This window comes from Sparus aurata, chromosome 13, assembly GCF_900880675.1.
Source record: "Sparus aurata chromosome 13, fSpaAur1.1, whole genome shotgun sequence".
Taxonomy (NCBI): domain Eukaryota; kingdom Metazoa; phylum Chordata; class Actinopteri; order Spariformes; family Sparidae; genus Sparus; species Sparus aurata.
This window is the reverse complement of record NC_044199.1, coordinates 11,531,495-11,543,694: the sequence shown is the minus strand read 5'-3', so window position 1 is coordinate 11,543,694 and position 12,200 is coordinate 11,531,495. Positions and strand designations below refer to the sequence as shown.

Sequence of the window (12,200 nt, the reverse complement as noted above, 5' to 3'; positions counted from 1 at the left end):
GAAGAATACAGCACACTGCATGAAGAGGTGACAGGATGCAAGCTTGTGTGTCGCTTCACAGTGACAGACTCAGTGATTTACCTCAGTGAGGGGAAATAAAGTGTCTGAGTGGGAAACACGTCAGAGCTTTCTGTGTCACTGCCATCATGACGTAGTTTGACAGCCGACAGCAAAAGAGTTTCTCAAAGTCTTATTGCTGGAACAACTGTTTCACATAAAATGTCGGGCCTATAACTGTACATAATGAAATACCCAAATCAAAGCTATTTCAGTGTTCACAATAGAAATAATGTACTTAGCTAATTGTTTAAACTCAATTACATGAGCCTGATTATGTTATTTCATTATTATATGAAGGCAGGATTCTGTGGAAGTCAATTGGTTTGTTGTAATCATCAGAATTCTTAATATTAATATATTAAGAATAGGTACAGTAAAGTCAGAAGTTGGTTGTCTTATAAATGTCATCAGCCGCTGTTAATTGCTCCTTCATTAGTATTTTTTAACTGGTAACACTTAAGTCCAGCTAACCCTTCTAGTGTATGTGTCCAGTGATCATTTACTAATAATGTGCATGTGATGTATTGTAGTAATGTTTACATTATTAGGTAGCTTTATAACGATGCTATCAACATTAGTGTATATAGTAATCAGCATTATGTAAGAGTTTAAAAAATACTAATTATTGAAGATGCAACATGTAAGAATTGGCTCAACACAAAACAAATAAGGGGCATTGTATCACGAGGGTAACTACTAACTACCGCCAACTGTAGCTGCCTTTAGATAGTTAGCTCAACTAGCAGGGCAGCTAGTGGTTTGGACCTGGAGACTGGGGATCAGGAGTTGTTAGTGTTTACACCACCTTGGACCATGACAGGCCATGGCCAGCTGGCAAGCATGCTAACTTCAGTAGATGTCTGCAACACAATACACAAACATTACAATGTCAAAACTGCTATTTGTTCACGACGACATTTTCTACTTTATTCTCAACAGTCAAACTGTCTCTACCATAACTATCAATGCCCCATTAGCGGCAGGGTTAAACAGGATGAAAGCCCTGTTACTCATTTAACGTGTTTCATTATGTGCATTTGCATTCGCACGTTGACTGAAAGCATTCAATTCCTGTGAACTGTGGTGAAACAGTGAAGATCTGTGACGCTCCACAGCAGCTCAAAGACAAACAACCAGCTTCATTTTGGCAGCGTTCCTGGGGGAGTGCACAGCTTGTCGGGTCGAGGGTTGGAGAGATGTGACTGGTAGCAATGCCCCTGCATAATGTACATGCCCACTCTCGTGGACAGACAGCAAGGTGGGAAGACATTGCCTCGGTTATTGATTATTACCCAGGTAATTGGTTATTGATTACTCCCGGCCTTCTTGTCTGTGTCTGAAGGGTATTGCACTGTACGCACATCATTCAGTTTGGGATTGAGTTCTGCTTTTTCTGCCAAACCTCATTTCAGTATGGAAGATTTAGCTACAAATAAAGCCTGTAGTGGAGTAAATGGACAGTCCAAAACAGACGAATCACCTCCTGCTGATCACAGCGTTGACTCATGCTGTGGATCCTGGCTGAAAAACATCAAGCTCGGGGTACCAGCGGCCTACAAGAATGAAACGGTTCAGTTTTTGAAACTGGCAGGACCCGTGGTAAGATTGTGTTCAGATGTGATAAGGGTCTAATGGTGCTGAGCTGAAGTCTGCATCATTATTCCATGTATTTTGCTGTGGCTGTTGCAACTGAGACCAGTTATTATTTAGTAGTTTGCAGTGAAGGTCACTTCTTACCCTGATAAAAATGAATATAGGGTTTTTTTTTATACAAAATTCCTTAATTGCTACTTTTTAACATCAGGCTTGTGCTTAACCAGTGATTATTTTTATCTTGCCTTCTGCTATAACTGGTTAATAAAGTCAAATGATTGGAACAAATTAGAGAATCAGTTTGAAAACTAAAACAGATCGCACCGGAGGTCTCTAGTTCAAGTGTAAGACAAACATACAGTGTGACATGTTATGCATAGCAACGTTGGTCTTACTCAACTTCCACTTGAAGATGTTCTGGGGAAAGCTGAATCTAAACTATAACTCATACTAAATTCTATCAAAAAGTAAAGTAACTCCATAAGCTCATTTTTTAAAAATATATTTATTTACATTTCCATCATCATAGACTTGTGTTTTTAGTACTCGCACAATGCAGCGTGATACAAACTGTCCTGGGGAACATTGCCTGTTTATATCCTGTCAACTTTGCTAACATTACGTGTCTTTTTCAGGTAGCTTTGTATGTAGTGTAAACATTACATACCATTCATTTGTGTGTATAGTGTTTTTATCATTATGATAATCACTTCACTTGAGTGGTCAGCCAGTCCGCTCGTCTAGCTAAGCTTTAATGTTTGACACAAGGCAGCGTCAGTCAAATTCAATTTTTGTCAGCTCTTTGCACCGAGAGTTAAAAAAAGAGCCATGGGGGGGTAGTCATGCTATGCAGGGTCAGTGTTTGGAGGTAGACGGGTGCAGATCCGTTGACAGCCTTGAAGGCCAGCACCATCGTGCACCAGGACGCCAGTGGAGGTCACAGGATGACAAAACATTGTAATCATTAAGGTTGGAGGCAAAGGTCGCGTCAGGGTAGAGTTTACAGGAAGTTAACAGGAAGTTTATTGCAGTTTGTGAAATGTCCCACTACACTGCGTGAGAAGAGGAGTGAGATAATATGGCAATATTTTCAATGTGCCATAAAAATGAGGCACAGTTGCAAGGGGCTCCTTGACAGAAAGATTTTGTGTGGAGAAAAAAAAATCATTCAGCAATTCAGAGAACCCAACGTGTATCCACTGACTCCTGTCCATCTCACAAACCAGGAAGTTGACAGACGAGGACATTTCAGAATCAGACTAACATCAGAATCATCAGAACATCAGAATCAGATTTATTGCCAAGAAGGGTGTTACACCGATGAGGAATTTGTCTTGGTGAATAAGGTGCATGCCTTGAGACAATTAACAAACAGTGACTATTATATGTACAATATACAGTATAAACAATATAAACAAACAGAGACATAAGTGTGGGATGATTGATAAATAAAGATGGAAGAGCTGTGCAGGAATGACAGAAAATAGATTAAACAAAATAAAAATAAAGGATAGTTAAAAATTATTGTAATGCATAGATTCAAGGGCGGTGATGGGTATGAGTGCAAGAGTCAGTGTCAGTGGGGGTCGGGGTCCCGGGATCTGTTCAGGATCCCATCTGCGCAGGGGAAGAAACTGTTCATGTGGCGGGAGGTTTTGGTCTTGATGGACCTCAGCCTCCTGCCAGAGGGGAGAGTGTCAAAAAGTCTGTGACCAGGATGGGAGGGGTCGGCCACAATCCTACCTGCACGCCTCAGAGCCCTGGAGCTGTGCAGGTCCTGAAGAGATGGAAGGATTTGGTTTTCCTTTTTGTGCAAACCTTTTGATGCCAAAGGCTGTCAGGAACCTATGCGAGCAATCACGGGAACTCAAGAAGAAAAGGTAGCAAAAGACGTTTAGAAATACAAAGGAGCTGCGGCAAAACCAAAGCTTAACACATGTCAACTGCCAGAGCAAGTAAGACCTTTTTCTCACCTGAAGGCCTTTTTGAAACAACGCTTTTTTTTTTGTAGGAATAATGAATCAATCAGCTACTGTACGCATTGCATGTGTAGTTAAATACTTCATTCATGTCGAGAGACGTTAATTTATGTTTTTTTATAGTTAAGAGAACCTTGTTTATCAGTTCATTTCACAGTTGATGAGCTTCCTGATCGGCTTCGTCAGCATGGTGTTCTGCGGCCACCTGGGGAAGACGGAGCTGGCGGGGGTGGCGTTGGCGATAGCGGTGATTATTGTTTCTGATTTGATGGACGCTCCACTCTCTGTCATACATTTTGTGACTTGAAGGCATCATCCATCCGAGAATGTCATCTGGACGAATAACATTTCATTTCTATACAGGTGATAAATGTCACAGGTATTTCCATTGGCTGTGGTTTGGCATCAGCATGTGATACACTCATATCTCAGGTATTCAGTTCATTCATTTTATTGGCCATTCATTTCATTTATATCATATATTTATATTAATTTTACTGCTGTAGTCACAGTATGCTCATTTCAGATTTGTTTTCCTGTCTGTGTGATTTGTTTTTTCTGATCCCTTTTCTTGCAGACTTACGGGAGTGGTAACCTAAAGCGTGTAGGAGTGATACTCCAAAGGGGAGTTTTAATTCTGCTCTTGGCCTGTTTCCCCTGCTGGGCCATCCTCATTAACACTCAGCCCATTCTGCTGGCTGTCAGGCAGAGCCCAGAGGTCGCCAGGTGAGTCATATTCGCTTCAGACATGCCGTCGTATCAAATCAAATACCACATTTCCACTCGTGCTCTCGTGAATGAAGTTATTCAGTGTGATTTTGCACATTTTCAATTTTTCCCTTTTTTCCGTCTGTCATTAAGACTCTCCCAGCTGTATGTGAAGATCTTTATGCCGGCTCTGCCTGTGAGTTCAGCTCTCCCCACAATTTTTGCAAACTGTTATTTGTATCTCTATCCATAAACGCTGCATTGAGTGGTTGTGTTGCGTTATCGATCCAATTAACCCCCATTCATCGCCTCATGTTGGATTCTGCAGGCCGCCTTCATGTACCAGCTGCAGGGGAGGTATCTTCAGAATCAGGTGCGTTTTCAATCCAAGCAAGACCACTGGTGTGACACAGAATAGTGACTAAATCTGTAATGAGATCATTTTGTGCATGTGGACAAAAAAGCACATACAGCGAGATAGTAACAAACAGCAGGGGCACTGATGCGTTGAAATGGCGAGTCTTTTTTTTTTTTTAACAGCTTGCTTTGGCTCACAGGGCATCATGTGGCCTCAGGTGATATCTGGAGCCGTGGGGAATATCTTAAATGGAATAATCAACTACATCTTCCTAAAGGTTCTCGATCTGGGGGTTGCGTGAGTACTACCATACCTGGAGCAGTGTACTCTTTATAGTAGTCATAATCTTTTTAAACGAATCACAGTATCAATAGTCAACTGGAGTATTTATCTGATGACTCATTTGTATCTGTGGCAATGATTGTATGCTTTGTTTCTCTACGTTTCTTCTGAAGTGGATCTGCAGCTGCCAATTCTATCTCACAGTATTCCTTGGCAGCTTTCTTGTTTATGTACATCTGCTGCAGGGGGTTGCACAAAGCTACATGGGACGGTAAGTTCCCATGGTGAATATAATGTTTAATTTGACCATTACTTTCAAATAAAAATATGGAAAATAAAGAAAAAGGCTATTTTAGTGAACTTAGAGGAATTACTCCATTTAAATGTAAATGTTCCATCAAATAAATATATACATATATTTACGATTTATTTCCTATTGCAAATGTATTCTCCATAGGGCATGTGTGTTGAATTGGCTGCTTCCCTGATGATATATTTCACGTTATTAGATTATTCAGCTTTTATCTTCAACTGACCAGCTGTGCACCAACAAAAAACTAGATTACTTTAACTTAGTTGTTCTTAGAAGGTAGATTCCTTGAAATTATTAAGAATTGGCAGTCTGTCATGTAATGTAAAAGGGGCTCTGTGTAACAATGTGCAGCAAGAGTCCAAAAGATGTGAATGAAACACGTTCTCGAACGCCTCGCTCTAGAAATGGAGTACGCTAACGGAAGCTAATCACCGCAGTCTCACAGTTCTTAAGCGAAATGGCAGTATAACATGTTTGCATGTTGTCGTCGTGGCTATAAATACCCTGAATCCATCGTACCTCCTCTTATCTTCTGCCCTAGGTTGGTCAAGAGAGTGCCTGCAGGAGTGGGGTCCTTTCCTCAAGCTGGCCATCCCCAGCATGCTGATGCATTGTCTGGAGTGGTGGCTGTATGAGATCGCAGCATTCCTGGCAGGCATCATCAGTGAGGTTGAGTTGGGGGCTCAGTCCGTAGTTTATCAGCTGGCTGCGATCGCGTACATGGTAACTCCCTTGCATTGTCTTTTTTTCTTCATAGTTGCGTTGGACTGATGAAGTCACGGAACACGATGTATGCGAGTGTAACATTTGTGTGGACACCTGAATGGTTTGCATCCACAGGGCGACACCTGAGAATCTTGGTTTGTTTCATTCACCTCTTCCTGTTCCACAGTATCCAATGGGTTTCTCCGTCGCTGCCAGCGTGCGGGTCGGAAATGCTCTCGGTTCTGGGAACACGGATCAAGCCAAGCTGTCCAGCAAGGTCTCCCTCATCTGTGCATGTATGAATAAGACATGTGGCGTGGAAAAATGTCCACCACAGTGGAGGCAATGGCTGCTGTGTCGAATTATGTTACGTTTTCAAAGTGTCTCTTCCACTTGTTAATCTACGATATATGCTAATTCACATGATGCACTTACATTTACCGCTATTGTCCAATAACGCACAATGTTCCTTACCCATAGTTGCTGTCTCATGTGTCTTCGGAGTTTGTCTCGGTGTTTCTAAGGATGTCATCGGTTACATCTTCACCTCAGAGAAGTGAGTACAGATTCTGGCCCCCTTACTTAACATTCAGTGGTTTGTGTTTAATTATACCTCAAGAACAATAGCTAACAGAGAGTGTATTACGTGATGTATTAACCTCCTAGGACACCGATCCTTGGCAGCAATGGATTCAGCTTGGATTTTTGCACTGTCACTACCTGAGACGTGGTCAGATTTAGTGATTTAATGTTAGCAAACAGGGCTTTAGATGAACTTTTCTCACCGGGGCCTACAGCCGGAATTTTTCATTTTGACTCCCCGGCAGGGCATGAAAACCATCCCAGATTTGAATTCTTGTTCATACTTTGTATTTTTCATTTGTTTATTTATTTATTTATTGCTCTCAAATAAGTAGCCAGCCAAAGATAGTTACTGTATGAAAAGCCTGAGACGATGTGCTCCTGCTAGACTATAAGTGTACTAAAACATCCAAGGAAAGATCTCTTTTGTCCTATATATGCTTTCTATCATTCAGGATGACTGGCCATCAAAAATATATTTCAATGAATTTTTGCACTCACCTGTCGATGTTTTTGCATTTGCTTTTAGAGACATTATTCAAAGGGTGGCTGACGTCATGAAGATGTACGGTTTCGTCCATGTTGCCGAATCCTTCGCGGTCAGACCTTTTTTCATGCTAGTCGCGTTGAGCAAAATGAACCTGACTTGCTGCAGCATATGTTAGATTTCCCTTTCATTTTACCTCAACAGGGCGTGATAGGAGGTATTGTCAGGGGGGCAGGGAAGCAGATGGTTGGTGCTGTGGTTAACTTGGTGGGTTTCTACGTCATTGGGTTGCCAATTGGAGTGTCTTTGATGTTTCCTGTTAAAATGGGCATTGTAGGTGAGAACCCAGTAAATATTTTAATAAGTGACAATCTTATCATATTTCCAGTCAATTGAACAAACTGTCCTTTTTCCATCGCTGTTGTAGGGCTGTGGACGGGGCTTTTAGTTTCCGTTCTGACACAGTGCATATTTTTTGCACCTTTCCTGTGGAAACTAAACTGGAAAAAGGCCACTGAAGAGGTGAGTAACTCTATTGAAGACATTCATGAGTGTTACATGTGGACTCTAACCAGTTCAATGATTGCAGTGCCATTGTTATCTGTGGATAAAACTATGATGAATTTACGTGTGTGCAAATTCAACAATTCGGGCAGCATGTGAATATTGTGGCCTTTTGTTCCAAAACATAATGTTGTTACTGTTTTAAACATCTCTGAATAGGCGCTGGTAAGAGCAGGAGTCAACATCCGGGAGAGGAACAAGATCTCTGGGATAGAAAACAAGGGTAAAAGGGTTATTATTTTTACATTCCAATGTATAGTGATTTCTCCCTTCTTGGAACTGTTCAACAAGGTCTCATGGGATGACGTATGAATAACGCGCCACTTACAAGGACATTGCATTTTAAGCTCCTCGCTTGTCATTTAATACCGCCCGTTTTTTAGTTTTCACTGTGCAAAAAAGCATGGTTTAATTTTGACACCAAAACTAACTGGGTGTATGAGAAGCTGATGATTTGTGTTGAAAATAAGCACTTGGCACAAGTTAAATATAAATCACTTGTGAACGCAGAGTTTAGATCACTCAGCATTGACTTTTGGTTTCACACAGGAAACAACTGTCTCCTCCCTCTGTCCTCCTTCTAGCTTTTCCCCACGCACACCACACACAAGGTAGTCAGAGCATTAGCATTGCAGCCATGTAGCCGAATTTAATGTAGCTTAATAGTTTTATAGTTTTTTTCTACTCAATGTCTTCTTCATCCTCACTGTGGGCCTTCCTAGAAAATAACAACACAATGCAGTAGCAATGCAGTAGCAAATATATAGCAACTGCAACCCCCTTACATCCTATTGGTTCTTTTGCAGACCAGTGCTGAATGACCAAAGAGCCTTTACCAGTCCACGGCCTATTTCGGCAACCCCTGTTCAATGTCACCTGACATTTTTTTCTCCATGGCATTCGTGTGCGAAATGACACACCAAAAGCTTCATGCAGACAGCACCCAAAAAAAAAGCAAAGGAGTGATTTTAGGTGAATTAACTGGCCCGTTATTCATATGCCATTTGGTGGGACCAGGCTGAGCTTTTACACAGCTAACATTATCCGTGTGTTTAAAAACTCTTAATCGCAGCCCTTGACTTGGACGAGAAGCCTGCCCACATAAAGACCAGCCGCTCCAGTTCTTTGAGTCCAGCGGAGGGTCAGCAGACCTCAGATGACACAGCGCTGTCGGTCGGGCAGTTGGTGTTCCGAAGAGGCCTCGCCGTGCTGCTCATGTTCGCCATCCTCGCTGCTGGAGTCTTCATCAGCGAGCTGCTCACCAGACTGCTCGGTTAAGACGAGTGCTCGTTATTAGATCGCATGTGCAGCACGAAAACAAAGCTCTGTGAGACTGAGAGTACAGATGCATCATCGTGTCTAGTAGCAGTAAAGTATTTATCAGCCCCAAGATGTTCTTTAAGTTCCGTCTGCAGCCACAATTTGGGGGTGTTAAAGGTAAAATTACGAGAAGTAATGAGAAGTAGCATTCTCATTTTACAATAGTGGCCCATCCAAGGCAAATGGAATAAATTCCATTCTGTACTCCAAGATCTAAAGTTTCACACCACTTATTGTGCGTTGATAATGGGAAGATATCTGCATTGGAATGACTGTTAATTAATGAGTTAATGCAATCATTCTAATAGTGGAATTTTTCGCACAATTTTGAATGCAACTTTGTATTACATGTCACTTGTTTAGCTCTTTGTTGCTTTCATTATGTCACGGGCGCTTCTGATGTCGTTACTTTTGTCACGTTTTGGAAAGTCTAAGAGGGAACATGACGTAAATGAGGCAGCCAATAAAAAGCATCGCTGAAAAAAAATATACTGTATGGACGTGTCTCCTTCATATAAAATCGTGCAGTGTAAGATGAGCTCCAATCAAGAGGCTGACAAAATATATGTTCCCATTACAAAACGTATTCTGAATGGATGCCACAATTAGAAATGACAAGATTAAAAAGCTATATTTAGGCTACAGCACATCTGTGGACGTGTGCTTTCATCATCAAAGGCGGAGAGAGGATGCTCCTTTTTTCTGCGGCTTTATTTTTTCCGCCCTTTGATCTGTGCTGCCAAATTTGATGATAATGAAAGGTCTGTACGCTCACGCTGCAACATGCTGGCTGGATGAAGACATGTCAAACTGAGCAAATCAGCCACCTGTTCACACTGTGCGGCAGCAGATAACTAGCAAGCTCAGGCCTCACAGTTACAGCCTGCTCATAAAAAAAAAGTTTGGTAAGAGAAGGGAAGTTGAATTCAGTACAGTTGTGTTCTCTGTTTAATAGGATAATAGGACTAAAATGATTTCCTTTCTTGGAACTTTGTTAGTTTATTGTGGCAAACTCTCTGCTTCAAGCTGAAACTACAGGGGCTACTGGACTGCCTGAGGCTAGCTGGTTAGCATGCTAACTTTGCAACACAGTAGACGTCTTTGACATATTATCAAAGCTGTTGCTTCTTCACCCTGTTCAACAATGTTCGTTATTTTAACATATTCTATTATTTCCAGTCTTTATCAGATGAATAAATTATCTTTTGGTTCAGTCACGTTTGCTTTCAGGCCACAGTCAGTCATTTTTCTTTTTTAAAAGAGATTGTTTTCTTGTAAGGTATAATCCAAACAGATTCATGTCACTATGTTGTAACTTGAAAAGAGCTTTCACCTTAGAGGCAACTATTAAAGTTCTCCGCTCAGGCCGGTGCACCCACAAGCCACTGCACTCTCCAGACTGACATCGGCAAAGATTCAAAACAGATTGATGTTTGCAACAGTCACGTAAAAGAAAAAAACTTGCATATTAATTTATCGTTATTCAACATGTAAATCAGGCTTGATTCATACTTGGTGACACCGTCGTCTGAGCTTCAGTGTTGCTCATCAACAGAGACATTGCCGCAGGCTCCTCACAGAGACTGTAATCTTGGCCCGCTCACCTCCAGAGACTGCAATCAGTAACATGCTGTGGCCTCATTAACAAGTGACTGTGTAAAGATTTGCTGTCACTATCATTAGACTAGAACTTGTGTGATACAGTAGCTTAAGGAATCTCATATTAACTTCTTGGCTGTGTCACCATGCCGTACAATAACAAAGTGGAATTCAGTTGAATTACGGCTTCAGATGATGATGTCACGTACTATTTCAGTGATAAAAAAAAAAAAGGTCCAGAACCAATACGTATGGGCTTTGCGGCCTGCAAGGTGTTAATGTTGAGCAACAGTATCGATCTTCGGCATGGTGTTGCTCTCATCAGTGCAGAAATGATCAGCATATTGAAGCCTGTAAGACATTTACCTGAATCCATCATCCACTTATTGTGGCAACTTTGTGTAGATTGTGCAACAACCTATTACTACTCTTACTGTGACAGAAATCTATGATTGCTTCCTTTCTTTGATGGACAAAATCTTTAATCGTCAGTCAATTGTCTTTGACCAATCACTTAAGCACAGAGTTATGACATCATTCATTGCGGTCTGGCAGTGACAACTTCTTAGTGACGGGTAGAAGCCTTGCATGTCCGTAAGAAGCAGTGGCTGAACCATTGTTTTATCATGAACCATCAAATAGCCCTTCATACCAACTTGCCTAGGCCTTTTGCGCTAATTTAAAAAGTAGCAACAACAATCATGAGCAACCTTTGCCTTCAAAATTTTGTTCCCCATGATTTATAACATAGACCCTGGAAAATGGTATGAACTCTTTTAATAGAACGGTGGTTGCTACAGTCGTCCCCTCACGGTGATGCTTTTATTTACTGATATCTGCGAATAGAATATGACGAAATTTTAATCTGGGTTCGGTGCTTCTTCAGTTTATTCAATTTTATTACCAACGTGCGTCTGATTAAGTGGAAGTCTGGTTAAGGTCTAAGCCTAGCCTACACGCTAGCAGGACCAAGAGTAGCATTTTCTATACTGTTTGTACAAGTTGTATGTACAACTATGTGTTTTATTGATCACAGTGCTATCGTATGGCACTACATGAAAATACTGGCCACAGATATGCAGTAAAAAATAAAAATAATAACTAGCTTATTATTAGTGAATCACTTCTGTCCTGAAACAAACCAGAGCAGAGTCACAGTGATACAGGAAGACAATGCAGTAATAGCCTTCTCATGCAGCCATACTGTGTATTACATATTTACATGTATGCATGTAAATTTTACATCACATATTTACAGACGATCTCAAAGTTAAAACACACACAAAAAAAATCATTTAAAGTCGGTAAGAAAGAAAATATATGTCACAGTGCAAAATGGAAATCAAGACAATAATAGGTGCAAAAATTTAAAAGCTATCTGTGGGGAAACATCTGTTCCTCGATGCTCGCGTGGTCTCGTAGTGAGGGGTTATGATGCATCTTGTAGTCCCAGTTGAGCATCTCAGGCAGAGCAAGTCAAAAAACACGATCTTTGCAACAAGACCTTTGTTTATCCTGCCAGTCTCGTTTGATGTTGCTCCCAGCTTCCTGTGGATTTGCTCAGCGGCGCAGCGCCGAGGTATATTTTTATCTCCGCGCAAGGCAGAGCCCATTTCAGGCCGTAACTTTACAAAGTGACAACCCAGGTCT

General features: G+C 41.2%; 1 protein-coding gene across 1 annotated transcript in view; it reads left to right on the top strand.

Annotated features, from left to right (window-relative positions):
* The window catches only part of LOC115593966 (multidrug and toxin extrusion protein 1-like), a 38,159-nt gene extending 28,732 nt beyond the window's left edge, over window positions 1-9,427 (top strand). The window contains exons 2-17 of the mRNA XM_030437699.1: window positions 1,473-1,659; window positions 3,778-3,879; window positions 3,996-4,064; window positions 4,210-4,358; window positions 4,494-4,536; window positions 4,669-4,713; window positions 4,898-4,995; window positions 5,154-5,251; window positions 5,835-6,016; window positions 6,186-6,294; window positions 6,479-6,554; window positions 7,110-7,179; window positions 7,272-7,404; window positions 7,495-7,589; window positions 7,791-7,854; window positions 8,704-9,427. Of these exons, the coding sequence (XP_030293559.1) occupies window positions 1,474-1,659; window positions 3,778-3,879; window positions 3,996-4,064; window positions 4,210-4,358; window positions 4,494-4,536; window positions 4,669-4,713; window positions 4,898-4,995; window positions 5,154-5,251; window positions 5,835-6,016; window positions 6,186-6,294; window positions 6,479-6,554; window positions 7,110-7,179; window positions 7,272-7,404; window positions 7,495-7,589; window positions 7,791-7,854; window positions 8,704-8,909 (1,725 nt within the window). The 5' untranslated portion in view covers window position 1,473 and the 3' untranslated portion in view covers window positions 8,910-9,427. The remainder of the gene's footprint in view (window positions 1-1,472; window positions 1,660-3,777; window positions 3,880-3,995; window positions 4,065-4,209; window positions 4,359-4,493; window positions 4,537-4,668; window positions 4,714-4,897; window positions 4,996-5,153; window positions 5,252-5,834; window positions 6,017-6,185; window positions 6,295-6,478; window positions 6,555-7,109; window positions 7,180-7,271; window positions 7,405-7,494; window positions 7,590-7,790; window positions 7,855-8,703) is intronic.
* Window positions 9,428-12,200: the final 2,773 nt, after the last annotated feature.